Source organism: Podarcis liolepis (assembly GCF_965112155.1).
Source record: "Podarcis liolepis genome assembly, chromosome: 15".
NCBI lineage: Eukaryota > Metazoa > Chordata > Lepidosauria > Squamata > Lacertidae > Podarcis > Podarcis liolepis.
Window position 1 is genome coordinate 46,171,796 of NC_139566.1, and position 16,116 is coordinate 46,187,911.

At 47.7% G+C, this 16,116-nt stretch overlaps 1 protein-coding gene across 2 annotated transcripts in view; it reads right to left on the reverse strand.

Moving 5' to 3' along the window:
- Positions 1-16,116, reverse strand: part of SEZ6L (seizure related 6 homolog like) — a 148,786-nt gene that overhangs the window by 28,048 nt on the left and 104,622 nt on the right. For both annotated transcript variants that reach the window (XM_083476679.1, XM_083476678.1), the window contains 5 exons: positions 13,259-13,444; positions 12,975-13,140; positions 10,836-11,002; positions 3,151-3,345; positions 1,281-1,419 (listed from right to left, as the gene is read on the reverse strand). In XM_083476679.1, coding sequence (XP_083332805.1) covers positions 1,281-1,419; positions 3,151-3,345; positions 10,836-11,002; positions 12,975-13,140; positions 13,259-13,444 — 853 coding nt within the window. The remainder of the gene's footprint in view (positions 1-1,280; positions 1,420-3,150; positions 3,346-10,835; positions 11,003-12,974; positions 13,141-13,258; positions 13,445-16,116) is intronic.

Sequence of the window (16,116 nt, forward strand, 5' to 3'; positions counted from 1 at the left end):
GGCACCACAGTTCAAGAAGGACACTGACAAACTGGAACGTGTCCAGAGGAGGGCAACCAAAATGGTCAAAGGCCTGGAAACGATGCCTTATGAGGAACAGCTAAGGGAGCTGGGCATGTTTAGCCTGGAGAAGAGGAGGTTAAGGGGTGATATGATAGCCATGTTCAAATATATAAAAGGATGTCACATAGAGGAGGGAGAAAGGTTGTTTTCTGCTGCTCCAGAGAAGCGGACACGGAGCAATGGATCCAAACTACAAGAAAGAAGATTCCACCTAAACATTAGGAAGAGCTTCCTGACAGTAAGAGCTGTTTGACAGTGGAATTTGCTGCCAAGGAGTGTGGTGGAGTCTCCTACTTTGGAGGTCTTTAAGCAGAGGCTTGACAACCATATGTCAGGAGTGCTCTGATGGTGTTTCCTGCTTGGCAGGGGGTTGGACTCGATGGCCCTTGTGGTCTCTTCCAACTCTATGATTCTAGGAGCAGCCACTGAAAGGGCTCCCCTGGGTCATTCCCAGCTGTGCCTCTGGTTTGAATGGGACCAAGATGGGACCAGAGAGAGAAGGTGCTCACCTGAGGATCTCAGCATATGGCAAAGCCATCTGTCAGGTAGCCTGGGCCTGAGCATCCCCATCCATTGTGTGGAGGATGCTCTATAGGGTCTGAGCAGCAGGTTTTGCTGCATCACAGAGAATGTCTGCTTAGTTATTAAAAAGTCTTTATCCCGTTCCTTTCCTTGCCTGCTTGCCTTTATCATATAGAACTGTAAGGTCAGAAGGGATTCCGGGGGTTATCTAGTCCAACTGCACTTTCACCAAGGAACTGGCTAGAGATAATTTACTTTATTATTTACTAAACAATATTTATATATTGCTCAACTGTAGGAAAACCCTCTAAGTGGTTTACAAAAATATAATATAAAATATAAACATGTCAAAAGCAAGTATTTAAAAATATTCAAAAGATAAGGGCAGTGGTTAAAATCAGTGCAGCTTTGAAAGGTCCATTCTGCCATTTTTACTCAAAATGATATCCAGTTATATCCAAACAGACATGCAAGCCTGCTCCTTGATATTGAGAGCCACCAAGCAAAATCTGGTCATGATCTCTTAAGAAGTGTTCAAATGCATAGTGAACAAGCAACTTTTCAAAATATTGTGTGTGTGTGTGTGTGTGTGTGTGTGTGTGTGTGTGTGTCAGCCAGTATGATGAGTCCCTTCAATGGAGCAATGCACACAGCTGAGAGAGGCACTCAGTCCAACAAGTAGGAAAACTACTCACAACTGGATGTCCAGGAAAATGCGCTTCTCCTCTCCGACGTGCACCCTCCAGACACAGTCCTCGCCCTCGGCATAGGGCTCCGGCCAGTTGGGGGAAAGGATCACCCCTGCCCCGGTGGAGAGCTCCCCTCCGCACATTGCTGTAACATCAAGAGAGGCCAGATTTAAATGGCCAGGATGCAGCTCAGAGCCACTTGGGAAGGCCAGATCTGAGCCGCCTCTGCTATCGTTTGCTAAGGAGTTGCACATGGAGTCTGCTCAGCCTCTGCTGAGGATGAGATCTGCTCCTGGGGAACCAAAAGGTAGTGGCAGGCCTTGGTGAGAGGCTGCTGTGAGGTGAGTGAAGCAGAGGGTGGCTTGCTCTGGGCAAAGGACAGAAAGGCCATCTGAGAGCAGCACAAGAAGCAGAAGAAAAAAATTCCTTCCAGTAGCACCTTAAAGACCAACTAAGTTAGTTCTTGGTATGAGCTTTTGTGTGCATGCATACTTCTTCAGATACACTGAAACAGAAGTTGCCAGATCCTTCTATATAGTGAGAAGGTGGGGAGGGGTATTACTCAGAAGGGTGGTGGGAATGGGAGATTGGCAGATAGCTGAGATGAGCCTGTTGACGACTCTTAACGACTGCAATAGGTCTTACAGGAAAAGGCAAGGGGTGAGAAGGTGAAACATGGCTTAGCTTCTCTTTGCCAACTTTGCTGCCACATACACCCGGACAACACCATTACTGGCCCCAACAACATCACACATACCATCTCGGGACTATTTAATTGCTCATCGTCTAACAAGAGAAGCTGCTGAATTGCAACTCATTACCAAACTCAAAACCATGGAGAGACCTGGTCTGAACAGAGACATTGGATTCTTATCTCATTATACACGACTAAGCCATTTTTCACCTTCTCACCCCTTGCCTTTTCCTGTAAGACCTATTGCAGTCGTTAAGAGTCGTCAACAGGCTCATCTCAGCTATCTGCCAATCACCCATTCCCACTACCCTTCTGAGTAATACCCCTCCCCACCTTCTCTCTATATAGAAGGATCTGGCAACTTCTGTTTCAGTGTATCTGAAGAAGTGTGCATGCACACGAAAGCTCATACCAAGAACTAACTTAGTTGGTCTTTAAGGTGCTACTGGAAGGAATTTTTTTCTTTTGACTATGGCAGACCAACACAGCTACCTATCTGTAACAAGAAGCAGAGGTGGTGCTGGACTGAGACCTGGGAGACCAGAGTACTAGTGCCCTCTCAGCCAGTCTCAGCCTTACCTACCTCATAGAGTTGTTATGAGGATAAAATGGGAAGAAGGAAAACCATGGATACATTGGCTCAGGGTACAAATAATATTACCAACTCTCCAATCCCTGTAGTTTTGTACATTATTATTATTATGCAAATTGTAAGGAGAAGGGTGAATCTATACATGACACACATATTGCACAGCAGCTGCCCACCCTGGTGGTTGGTCCTTCTGCTCTGGTGGGTGGGAAAGGGGCCCAAGAGTGGCGGCTAGCTGACCCATGTTGGCTGTTCAGTTGACTTTATGCCATTTTTAGTTTATCACATGTTCATTATTGTACCCTACCCTGAGATCTACTGTGATGAAGACTAGGCTATAAATATGCCTAGCAAACATGCAGAAATAACAAAGGCAAGGACCCCCTGTGTGAATGGCCCCCTGCAACCATTGTTATGCCCATTTTCATCCTGGTACAAAACAACAGAAAGAAAGAAAGAAAGAAAGAAAGAAAGAAAGAAAGAAAGAAAGAAAGAGGACTTGTGTGCGCGCATGCGTTTGTGAAAAAACATTCCCCAAGAACAGGTGAGTTGAAGCCCTGCAGTGCGGAGGTCTTCCCGCTCCTTCCTCTCACCTCTGCACAGTGGCTCAGTGTCATTCCAGTAGGGCTCCCTGATGTTGATGCACTCAATGATGGCTGGTCCTTGCTCCAGAGAGTGGCCAGGTTCACAGGTGAACTCCACAATGGTCCCAAGGTTGTAGGTGGGATCAGAGGCGGTGAAGTTCCCATTCTGGATGTACGGCTCATAGCAGTGACCTTTCTCAAAAGCTTGAAGGGAAACAGAAGGACAGCCATTGTTTGCATGCACACCCCCACCTCCTCCCTCTGCCAGACTGGGCCCTCCTCTGATTGGATCAGGCCTTCCCTTCTGTATTCTAGACAGAGAGAAAGAGGAAAAGAGGAATAATGAGAGGCAGAGAGGCAGGAAGCACAACAAAGAAGGACTAGGAACTTGTAAGAACATGAGAAGAGCCTGGTGGGTCAGCCCAAGGGCCCACCTAGTCCAGCATCCTGTTCTCACAGGGGCCAACCAGATGCCCTTTATGGGTAGCCCCAAAGCAGGAGCTGGGCACAGCTGCCACTCTCCCCTCATGAGCAGGAGCAGGGCAGCAGTTGAAGAAGGAGCAAAAAGGGGTTTCTTGTGTGTGTGTGTGTGTGTGTGTGTGTGTTTCTCTGTGGCTGATTAGCCGCTCTCCCTGTGCAAAGGTCAGAGGGGGCAGGGTTTCTGTTGAGGAAGGTGATTAGCTGTGGGAGGAGCTTATCAGAGCTTGCAGGGCAGTTTGATCCATCTTTTAGATTTAGGGGAGCTAGTCTCAAACGTTTGTTGGGGGAGACCTAGGTTTTTGTGTGTGGGGGGAGTTATTTGTCCTGTCTTCACGCTTTTTATGATGGAGGACCGCTGTAGCCACCCCCAACGACACGTTCTCAAGATGGAGGGGGGAGGGAACAGCTGCAGTCGCCTGCGGTTCCTGCGCAATGTTTGCCATCTTGCCAAAGGTTGCAGGCAGCTTTACCTGCAGCAATTGCATGTTGATTGCCCTCTTAAAAGACAAAGTCCAGCAACTGGAGGAACGTGTAGTTACGCTCCAAAGAATTAGAGAGCTGGAGCTCTTCTTGGAAGCAACAGAGCACACCGTCTCCACCAAGGAGGAGACAGGGGACTCCCCTGAGAAGGAGGCTAGTTCACCAACACAGGAGCCAGATATATGGAGAAACATGACTCAAAGAAGTAGGAGGCCCAGGGTTCGCTCTGAATTGTTTAGAAATACACAATCGCTTTGAAGTCCTCTCCCCTAGCATGGAAGACGAAGAGCAGACTCCATTTGAGGATCTCTCCCTCATTACAGTCGATCAGGTATATGAAGACGAGCAGCAAAGTCAGTCCTCAGGGAATGTGCAGGCGACCTTGGAACGGACAGCTCACGGAAGAACCCCGACCAAACCTAAGAGGAGGCGTGTAGTGGTGATAGGGGATTCCCTACTGAGGGGAACAGAAGCAGTGATCTGTGGGCCTGACAAGATGTCTCGGGAAGTGTGCTGTCTCCCCGGGGCTAAGATCCAAGATGTAACTGAACGACTGCAAGGAATCATAAAACCCACTGACAAATACCCCTTCCTCTTGGTTCATGTGGGAACCAAAGACACTGCAAGCAATAGCCTTCAGAAGATCAAAAGAGACTACGAGGCTCTGGGCAGGAAATTGAAGCAATTAAATGCACAAATTGTCATCTCATCTGTCCTCCCAGTTGAACGACGTGGCCCAGGGAGAGAGGGGGAAATAGTGGAAGTGAACAGCTGGCTTCGCAAATGGTGTAAACAGGAACGGTTTGGATTCTTAGATCACGGACTGCAGTTTCTTGAAGATGGACTTCTGGCAAGTGATGGGCTGCACCTCACAATGGTTGGGAGAAATGTTTTTGCCAAAAATCTCAGAAACCTCATCAGGAGGGCTTTAAACTGACTAATGTGGGGGAGGGAGACAGTGCTCCTGAAGGTAGGAGTCTATCAATTGATGAAGATGATCATCCAAATGTCATAGACCAAATGGAGCAAACAGCACACAGACCTAGTGGTGGGAGGAAAAAATCCTTAAATAAGAGACACGGGGGAATGATTAATGGACTTCAATGTCTGTACACTAATGCGCAAAGCATGGGAAATAAACAAGATGAGCTTGAGCTCTTGGTACAGCAAACTAAATATGACATAATAGGCATCACTGAAACCTGGTGGGATAAGTCCAACGATTGGAATGTAATAATGGGGGGATACAATCTATTTCAGAGAAACAGACCAGACAAGAAAGGAGGAGGAGTGGCGTTATATGTCAGGGATGTGTATACCTGTGAAGAGATCCAAGATTTAGAACCTCAAAGCCAAAGTAAGAGCATTTGGGTCAAAATTAAGGGAGAGAAGAATAACAGTGACCTCATTGTGGGAGTTTACTATAGATCCCCAAGCCAAACGGAGGACATAGATGATGCCTTCCTGGAACAGATGGCCAAGCATGCAAAAGGAAGGGAGATAGTAGTAATGGGGGACTTCAATTCCCCGGATATTTGTTGGATGTCAAACTCAGCCAAGAGCATAAGGTCAAACAGATTCCTCACTGGCCTTGCAGACAACTTCATTGTCCAGAAAGTGGGAGAAGCAACAAGAGGAACAGCCATTTTAGATCTGGTACTAACCAATGTTGATGACCTGGTTAGTGGGGTAGAAGTGGAAGGATCATTAGGCGCGAGTGATCATGCTCTTCTGAAGTTTACTATACAGCGGAAAGGAGCAGCCAAGCATACTAGGACTCAATTTCTTGACTTTAAGAAAGCCGACTTCATAAAACTTAGGGAAGTGCTGGGTGAGATCCCATGGACAGTAATACTAAAAGGAAAGGGAGTTCATGATGGCTGGGAGTTTGTTAAGAGGGAGATAGTAAAAGCACAACGTCAGGCAATACCAATGAGACGGAAACATGGAAGGTGCCTAAAGAAGCCAGGGTGGCTATCTAAAGAACTTTTAACTGAGTTAAGATTAAAAAAGGATGTGTACAAAAAATGGAAAAGGGGGGAAACCACCAAAGAGGAATTCAAACAAATAGCCAGCACGTGTAGACACAAAGTCAGAAAAGCTAAAGCACAGAATGAACTCAGGCTTGCTAGAGAGGTTAAAAGCAACAAAAAAGGCTTTTATGGGTATGATCGTAGCAAAAGGAAGAACAAAGAAGCAGTGGGGTCACTCAGAGGAGAAGATGGTGAAATGCAAACAGGGGACACAGAAAGGGCTGAACTCCTCAATGCCTTCTTTGCCTCAGTCTTCTCCAATAAAGAAAACAATGCCCGACCTGAATAATTTGGAGCAAATGATTCAGCAAAGGAAACACAGCCCAGAATAACTAAGGAGATAGTACAAGAATACTTGGCTAGTTTAGATGTATTCAAGTCTCCAGGGCCAGATGAACTGCATCCAAGAGTATTAAAAGAACTGGCAGATGTGATCTCAGAACCACTGGCAGTCATCTTTGAGAATTCCTGGAGAACAGGCGAAGTCCCGGCAGACTGGAGGAGGGCAAATGTTGTCCCTATTTTCAAAAAAGGGGAAAAGAGAGGACCCAAATAATTACCGCCCAGTCAGTCTGACATCAATAGCAGGGAAGATTCTGGAGCAGATCATTAAGCAAACAGTCTGTGAGCACCTAGAAAGGAATGCTGTGATCACCAATAGTCAGCATGGATTTCTGAAAAATAAGTCATGTCAGACTAATCTGATCTCGTTTTTTTACAGAATTACAAGCCTGGTAGATGAAGGGAACGCAGTGGATGTAGCCTACCTTGATTTCAGCAAGGCATTTGACAAGGTGCCCCATGATATTCTTGTAAAGAAGCTGGTAAAATGCGGTCTTGACTATGCTACCACTCAGTGGATTTGTAACTGGCTGACTGACCGAACCCAAAGGGTGCTCATCAATGGTTCCTCTTCATCCTGGAGAAGAGTGACTAGTGGGGTGCCACAGGGTTCTGTCTTGGGCCCGGTCTTATTCAACATCTTTATCAACGACTTGGATGATGGACTCAAGGGCATCCTGATCAAATTTGCAGATGACACCAAACTGGGAGGGGTGGCTAACACCCCAGAGGACAGGATCACACTTCAAAACGACCTTGACAGATTAGAGAACTGGGCCAAAACAAACAAGATGAATTTTAACAGGGAGAAATGTAAAGTATTGCACTTGGGCAAAAAAGAAGAAGAGAGGCACAAATACAAGATGGGTGACACCTGGCTTGAGAGCAGTACATGTGAAAAGGATCTAGGAGTCTTGGTTGACCACAAACTTGACATGAGCCAACAGTGTGACGCGGCAGCTAAAAAAGCCAATGCAATTCTGGGCTGCATCAATAGGAGTATAGCATCTAGATCAAGGGAAGTAATAGTGCCACTGTATTCTGCTCTGGTCAGACCTCACCTGGAGTACTGTGTCCAGTTCTGGGCACCACAGTTCAAGAAGGACACTGACAAACTGGAACGTGTCCAGAGGAGGGCAACCAAAATGGTCAAAGGCCTGGAAACGATGCCTTATGAGGAACAGCTAAGGGAGCTGGGCATGTTTAGCCTGGAGAAGAGGAGGTTAAGGGGTGATATGATAGCCATGTTCAAATATATAAAAGGATGTCACATAGAGGAGGGAGAAAGGTTGTTTTCTGCTGCTCCAGAGAAGCGGACACGGAGCAATGGATCCAAACTACAAGAAAGAAGATTCCACCTAAACATTAGGAAGAGCTTCCTGACAGTAAGAGCTGTTTGACAGTGGAATTTGCTGCCAAGGAGTGTGGTGGAGTCTCCTACTTTGGAGGTCTTTAAGCAGAGGCTTGACAACCATATGTCAGGAGTGCTCTGATGGTGTTTCCTGCTTGGCAGGGGGTTGGACTTGATGGCCCTTGTGGTCTCTTCCAACTCTATGATTCTATGATTCTATGAAACTTCCATCAACTGGCATTCAGAAGCATCCTCTGAGTTCCAGTGTTATCTGAGAGGGAGAAAAAGTTTCCTCAGCCCACCTTCTCCAGGCCAGGCATAATTTTATCTTGCGGGGGTGAAATGGAGCCAGTGCCTGAGGATGAAGGAGAGGGGCTTGGCAGGTGGTTCTCAGTTTACCAGAAGAGGTAAAGAATCCTGAACATCTGCACTTGCTGCAGGTCCAGGGGCATAACCAGGGTTTTTGTTTGGGGACAGCACTTTTTTAGGGGAGCAGAAACAAGCTTTCTGTAGTATGATTGGTCAGTTAAGTATTTTTATTTATTTATTTGATGGGGGGGGGGACAGCTGCCCGCCCCCTCCCCCTTTGGCTACACCCATGTGCAGGTCCAGCTTGTTCAAATAACAAAGGATGAACGTAGACCACCTTTCTGAGAACTCTTCTTTCTGTCAGCTATCTCTGATTGGCATGAAGCAAGGGAATTTGGCTGTCACTAAAGGTTTAAAACAATATTTGTCCTTTCATACTTGAGGGATATGTCACATTTCTGGTGCTTGCATGTGAGAATCCATGTCACTCTAATTGATTTAGGGCTTTGCTTTGTCAGGATGCCTTTTGTGTGAGCAGGGAGGAATAATGAGAGGACTAAATGAAATCTTAATCATAACTGAACAGGATAGCAAAGAACAAAGCATCATCCTCTACCCAAACAAATGATTTTTTTTAAAAAAGATGACTTAAATCTGCTCTACTGGTCAGTTTCTATATCTCACTTGTTCCCTGTTTCTGAGTGAAGCCTCCTTCCTTGCAGGTCCAGAACATTTTCTCCCTTCTAAAGCATTTGCATCCAGCAGTGTTTGATCTGCCTTGAGTATTTCAGCTCCAGGTTGCAAAATACCTGCTGGAGAACAAGCGGTAACATCACACGCTGTGTTGGCAAGCGGTGTATTAATAAGGACTGAGCTGGGATGATACGGAGATTGTGCAAAGACAGTGGAGTGTAGCAAGACAGATCCGCAAATGCAGAAGAACACGTTTTCATGCCACGGGCTGCAGATTGCCTGACAAAGATGCAAAGAGAGTCGTGACTGCAACCCTGAGTCTTTTTTCTTTAAAAAATCCCTCCTGACGCAAAGCCAGCACAGAGTCCCCATCCCCCGAAAGTTCCTTGTACACTGCCCAGAAACACCGCCCTGCCTCAGGTCTTGTTGTGGGCTTCTCCAGGGGCACCTGTTTGGCCACTGCCGGGACCATGGCTTTGGGCTGATCCAGCAGCCAGATCTCCATCTGCTCTTCATTCCCTGGTGAGGAGCTGGAATCAAGGAGATTTCTCTGCCTGGAAGGCCATTTCAAAATAATCCCTGACACCACCAATGTGACTGGAGACAAAGAGATACAGCAGCCTATGTAGCTGCTTTAGATAATGCACTTGTCTTTTATAATCTTATTTGGCTTGTCAAGCTTGCAACGGGATCCACTCTTTGCATTCAGTTTTGCACACAGAATACCTGGGGGGGGGGGAGAGAACTGTTGTTCCCTACATTCTAGATTAGGAGCTGCCACTACGAGAGTGGATGATGCCCCCCTCTTCCTGACTCACACCACATTTCATGGCAATCTCCTGAGGTTTCCATGTCCAACTTGTGTCTCTGCACCCCTGCATCTACTCAGCTGTATTTATATTGCATATATATGCATTCCGGGTTGATGTTACAGGAACGAGAGGGTTGATGGTCCAAAATGCTCAACACTTCAACAGAAAAGTGGGACTTTGGGGGTTACCTAGCCCACCTCTCTGGCTCAATGTAGGATCTGCAACTACAGCTCTCCCCGACAGACAGCCGCCTTAGCCTCTAAGAACGTAAGAAGAGCCTGTTGGATCAGGCCAATGGCCATCTAGTCCAGCATCCTGGTCACCCATGGGATGCCCCAGAGCAGCACCCAGGGACAAGAGCCCCTCCCCTCCTGTGGTTTTCAGCAATCACGATGCAGAAGCATTTCTGCCTGACTGTGGAGGCAGAGCAGAGCCCTCCTGGCTAGCAGTCCCTGATCACCGTCTCCATTCAGCAGTATAATTCTCTTTTAAAGCCATCCAAGCTGGAAGCCATCCCTGCCTCCTGGGGGAGCGAGTTCCAGAGCATCACTATGTGCCTCCCCCTTCAACACACACATACCTTCACTTGCCACCACCTCCCACCCCAAGTGCTCTCGTGCAGGCATGGAGTACAGCTGGCCTTCCAGATGTGGTTGGACTCCAACTCCTCCGGCTTGTGCCTGCCGGCCATGTTGGTTCAGGCTGCAGGGAGTTGTCGTCCAATCCCATCTGGAGAGCACAGATGTCCATTCCTCCTCTTTCCTGGTAGGGAAAGTGCCTCTGCCCTCTGGTCCTGCTGGTTGCCCTCTTCCACCCAGCCCAATAGCATCCTTGTTGAGCTAGGATCACTGGAACTGCCCACAAGACAGCTTTGGGGTGGTGGGCTGTTGTTGTTTCAGCCAGATTTTGTGGGGGCCCAGGCTTCACCCCTGCAGGGCCTTCCTTACTGCCAGACCAACTGAGCCTTGTCCCCTTTATAACTGGACAGGCGAACCAGCAGTTTCCCCGGCGCCTGGCAAGTGTTGCAGTGAAAATTGCTGATGCCCAATGAGGCCAACTCTCTCTGCTCTTGCCCGGGACATTACAATCAATGCCTGGATTAATTGCCTTAATCTATCGTGATCAGCAGGACTGCAAAGGGACTCCCTGCTGCATTTCCATCATCATCAGAGCCGCAAGTGGGGAGGGAATCACCTTCGAAGCGGATGTTGAACGTAGGGATGGCGCTGGGGTCCTCCGAGGCAAAGTCGATGCGTAAGGTGGTGCCCTCGCTGATCACCCCCTCAAAGGGGACGCTGTCGCTCTGGTGGGAGTTGTAGAGCACGGCCGACTGGTTGCTGTCTCCGTTGTAGACCAGTATGCTGCGGGTGTGGGGGATGGGACGGGACAGGCACAGGGTCAGGAAGGCCAGACGGAAGGTCCAAGGGCTCCCTCCCAGAATCCTCTCCTGCCACCTTTCCCAGCTTGCCTAAGGCAATTGCTTGCTTTCTGGGAATTGTCCCTCTTTTGCCTTTGGGAAGAAGGAGTCTCCTAGGTGCAACTCTAAGAATATTTCCTAGACTCGCCTTTAAAAATCTCCTCTCCCCCCAGTGCCATGTGTCCTCAATAATAACATTATGATGAAAGGAAAGATCAAAGTGCTGGGACAGCAGACATGAAAGCAATGAGATCCAGCAGAGCTATAGCATCCCTGCACAGACACATCAAAGAGGAGGCAGGGATGTCTTCAACCAGTACACATTACCTGTTTGGTTTCCCTGGCCCTGCACCCCCACCCCTCCTATTAATGAAGCAATCATCTGAGCATGTGCAACAGCTGTCTCAAATGGAAACACCTCGTTGAACTGTGAAGTTTTCCATTTGGATGGGAGCTGATTTGAAGGGAAACCCATCAAACAGCTGCATTTTTCAAGAAACTACAGGATAGATATGGATTGTGGTTAACCTTGTGTGTATATATCTCCAAAAGCCAGTGGAGGGAGTCTGGGGGTTGCAGAGTAAGCAGCAATGTGTACTCTTGTCATGTGTGGGGAAGCGTCATAGCTCAGTGGCAGAGTGTCTGCCTTGCAAGCAGAGGGTCCCCAGGTCAATCCCTGGCCATCTCCAGGAGTGGTTGTGCGAGAGCCCTTCCCGAAACCCTGGGGTGCTGCCGCCTGCCACTGTTGACAATTTTGGGCTTGTGGGCCTGATAGACGGGCTTGGTATACAGCAGCCTCCTTTGTTCAGTCCAATGCTCTCTCTGTTTCTCTAGTTCACATTTGGTTCAGCTCCCACCAACAAACCTCCATTTTTTTAAAAAACAACAACTAAGAGCAGGGGATTACCATTAACAACTCTCTGTGAGCCCTTTTGCGACTCTCTCCATCCCATAATTTTCATCTTGGTGAATTGTCCCACCCTGCTCATTCCTCTTGCTCTTGCTCCTGCTCCTGCATGAAGCCATTATTTTAGAAGGATTATACAAGCTGAAACTCTCTCTCCACCTATGTGTTTACTGCAGTCCTAAACAGATGTTTTACTCCTGGATTTCACTACAGCTCATAAAGTTGCTTTATTGCCCATTACCAGACTGCATTTTCTAATGCTCCTTTAAACACAAGCGTCAGTTCCTTAAACAGCCTTGTGTGTTGCAGGAGGCCTTCTGTCGACTGGTGCTCCTCCTTGAGGCTTGGGAGTTCCAGCAGGATTGTTCTGGGGTTGGGAGGAGAACTGGGCTCTGGACATGCGGCTTCCAGGCTACCAGGACTGGCAGTCATGTAAGGAAGAGAGTGAACGGCCTTCCCTTCCCTTCTGTCACAGGGGCAATTTTGAAGACCATGTTTGTTTGTCAGACATTTTCACCAATACAATCCAACCTACTTTTCTGTTCTCATCCCAGACCTGTGGCGTAATCGTTCAGTGTGTCTGGCTGTTAACCAGAAGGTTGGTGGTTCAATTGCTGATTCTTTGATTTCTTTTCTTTGCTATGTTTGCACCTTTTTTGTTGTCAATAAATAAACAGTTAAGATAAAAAAATTCCTTCCAGTAGCACCTTAAAGACCAACTAAGTTAGTTCTTGGTATGAGCTTTCGTGTGCATGCACACTTCTTCAGATACACCCCCCCTCAAAGGGCTACCTATCTGTAACTTAAACAGTTAAGGTAATTTCCCTGAATAACTCATCCATCAGAATTATTGGGAGGGGCAGAATTTTGCAGACAGATCTGGAGTGGGACCCAGTGGATTTGCACATCTTATGTGTTTCCCCTCCTTCCCCAGCAGATGCCAGCTGGGCCACAACTCAGAGATCTCTGCACTCACTGAGCTGGAGCAGCAGCTGTAAGGAGACCTCACCTTTGCTTGTCTCCCAGCAGGAGCCTCTCAAAATGCAGGTGGAGCTTCTGGTCCCCCTGGGTGCTGATGGTCCAGGTGCACAGCATGCTCTCAGTGTGATTCCTCCAATGAGTCGGGGCCAGGATGCGTCCGATGATGGCGTTGTGCACTGTTCCTCCACAGGGTGCTAGAGATGCAGGGGGGGGGGAGAGAGAGAGAGACGTGTGTGTGTGTGTGTGTGTGATCATCAGACAGTGACATCTTGCACCAGGCACCCACATCCTTGCACTCCCAGCTCTGTATACCTGAGCAGATGGGCTCTGGGCTGCTCCAGTGCGGCTTGGAAGCATTAATGCAGGTCAGAACTTCTGGACCTTCCAGCTCATAGCCCAGGTGACAGTGGAAGTGTGCTGTGCCACCAGGATGCAGGCCCATGACGGTGACTTCCCCAGAATCTGGTCTCCGTGGGAAGCTGCAGCTCAGCATAAATACTGCAATGGAAGTGAACAGATGGGATTACAATCAGGCCCTGGAGGAGCACCTACCATGTCCCTAAGGGATGTAGCATATCTAGGCTGCTGGGTTTTGCAAGACTGTGGTTTTTGAGATCCTGTCTCATGAATATCATCTGGCCAATGGCAAGAGAGAACATAAGAACATAAGCAGAGCCTTCTGGATCAGACCAGCACCCCAATTGGAAGGAATCCAAATGTTCTGTATCCTCCAGGCATGCTTGGAGTTGTTCAGCAACCACCCACTCAATTACCTTGCCCAAGAATGGAAGATTTGAGACTGGGCAATAATTGGCCATATTGGCCATGTCCAAAGATGGTTTTTCTAATAAGCGCTTTAATAACCGCCTCTTTCAGCAGGTCTGCGAAGGCTCCCTCACAGAGAGAAGCATTCACCATCCTATGGAGCCCATTGTCCAGCCCTTCCTAGATCACTTTTATGAGCAAGTTGCATATGATCAGTTTCAACTCCCAGGCCCACAAATATTAGTGCTTGGCCTCCACATGTCTCTCTCCTGTTTCTAAAAGCCAGAAGCTGCTCTCTGCTTCTTGAGTCAGGGAGGGAAAAAAGAAAGGCAGGTGGATGGAGCTCTGCTCTAAGGGGCCAGAAGCAGCAATAAATTCACTCCTTAAAGAGATTTTTGGAGCTGCTGCTATTCAGTGTCCGAGATCAAATTAGAGGAACTAGTGGTCTGACTGGTGTAAGCTATCTTCTTAGGTTTCTCCATAAAGAACTTCTGGAATTCCTTGCTTATCAGGTGTTAGGCATTAAAATCCTAATTAAAAGCCCCCCTTTTTCTGAATGCCCCAAATATTTCTGGGGGAATTTGGGGGAAACTGGGGGTTGATATGGGTTATTGGGGAGGGTATGAATGTGGGAGAATAAATCAATTAAAGATTACTTCAATCTGAGATGCTTTGGGGGCTGCTGAAGAAGAGTTGAACTGATTCAGAGAAGGATCTGTTGGTTTCCAGCAGGCTAGCTCTCCGATGGTGAAGACCACGCTTTTCAGAAAGCCATTAGATTAGTTATGCTGCTCATCATATTATGGGTTACATAATAGTAACTGCAGGTGCCCAGGACTCTGAGCTTTCATTCTTTCCCTCCACTACCTGTTTTTAAAATATGTCTCTACAGTGGCGGGCACACCGGGGGGGGGGGAGGGAGCCCACTGCTGCTCACTGACTCTCCTCCAATCTTGTCCCAGGTCCAACCTGACCTGGGAACAGAGCTGCAGCTGGGCGCGAGGAAGCTGCCTAGTCCTTGCATGACTCTCCATTCTGCCTCTGGGTCAGGTCTGATCCGGGAGTGGAGCTGCAGTCAGGAATAAGGGAGCTGCTAATGCAGCTCTCTCTCTCATGCAGTGCAGCCAAGGAGAGGGGTAGCAGCTCTGCTGCCAACTCTCCTCCACTCCGCCTTGTGGGATGTGAAACACAAGAGCAGTCAAGTACAACATTCCTAGAGTGAACATGTTTACACATGGGGAGGAATGTTTGTCCAGCCAGCAGGTAAACTTCCTGTTTCCTTCTGGGCTGGGACAGACTTTCTCTGCATGTGACTAAGAGGTGGGTGTGGCCTCACCTGTGCAGGTAACGACAAAAGCACAGGGCAGGGCAGCCATCTCTCTCTTTTTTTGACTACATGCATCGAAGAAGCAACATCTGCTTTGCCAAAGATGCCCAAAGGGACTGTCTTCTTATGAGATAGTTTCTAGGTATATGTTACTTTTCTAAGCTAAGTCTGCCTTCTGGGATCCTATTGTGAACAGAATGTTGTGTGAGTAAACCTTTTTATACTTTTATAGAAGACTGTGTCGTGTCTTATCTTTTATGAGGGAATAAGGGGAAAATCCCAGAACAGTTATTATAGAGGCTTTAGCGAGCCTGACGAAACGCATCCGCTGCAAGTTTAAAAAGGGGAATGTTACTCTGCTGAAATTGTGGAACTTGTTAACACAAGTTGGAAAAAGATATAATCAAACAATATACCCTCTCCTGCATCCCTGAACATTCCCACACAACCCCTGGGACAGACCTGACCTGGGAGCAGTGCTGGTGCTGGGTGCACACTGGAGGCGGGCTCTGATAGGAGCTTGTTGTGGTGTGCCTTGTCGCACCCCCTCCCAAAAATGGGCCTGGGGCAACACACACACCCAGCCCTCCACACTATGCCAGTGTTTCTCTAGCCACCATAGAAAAAAAGTTATGAAACAAAATGTGCAGGCAACTTTCTGTGAAATGAGCCAGCCAGACTGCTATAACCTGGCAGTGTTTTCCATGAAGTCATCAGGCTGTATGAATCCCTGGGGTCCCAAAGAGTTTCTGTTTAGTGCACCTTCCCTGTTTTTGCTGTTTTTCTTGCTTGTAATAAAATTATTGTTATTATAATAATTATCTGTCTATATCAGAAAGAAGTCTCTTTGTGTTTAATGGGGCTTACTCCCAGGTAAGTAGGCACAGGGTGTTGTTGTTGTTTATTTGTTTAGTCGTGTCCGACTGTTCGTGACCCCATGGACCAGAGCACGCCAGGCACGCCTGTCTTCCACTGCCTCCCGCAGTTTGGTCAGACTCATGTTTGTAGCTTCGAGAACACTGTCCAACCATCTCGTCCTCTGTCGTCCCCTTCTCCTTGTGCCCTCAATCTTTCCCAA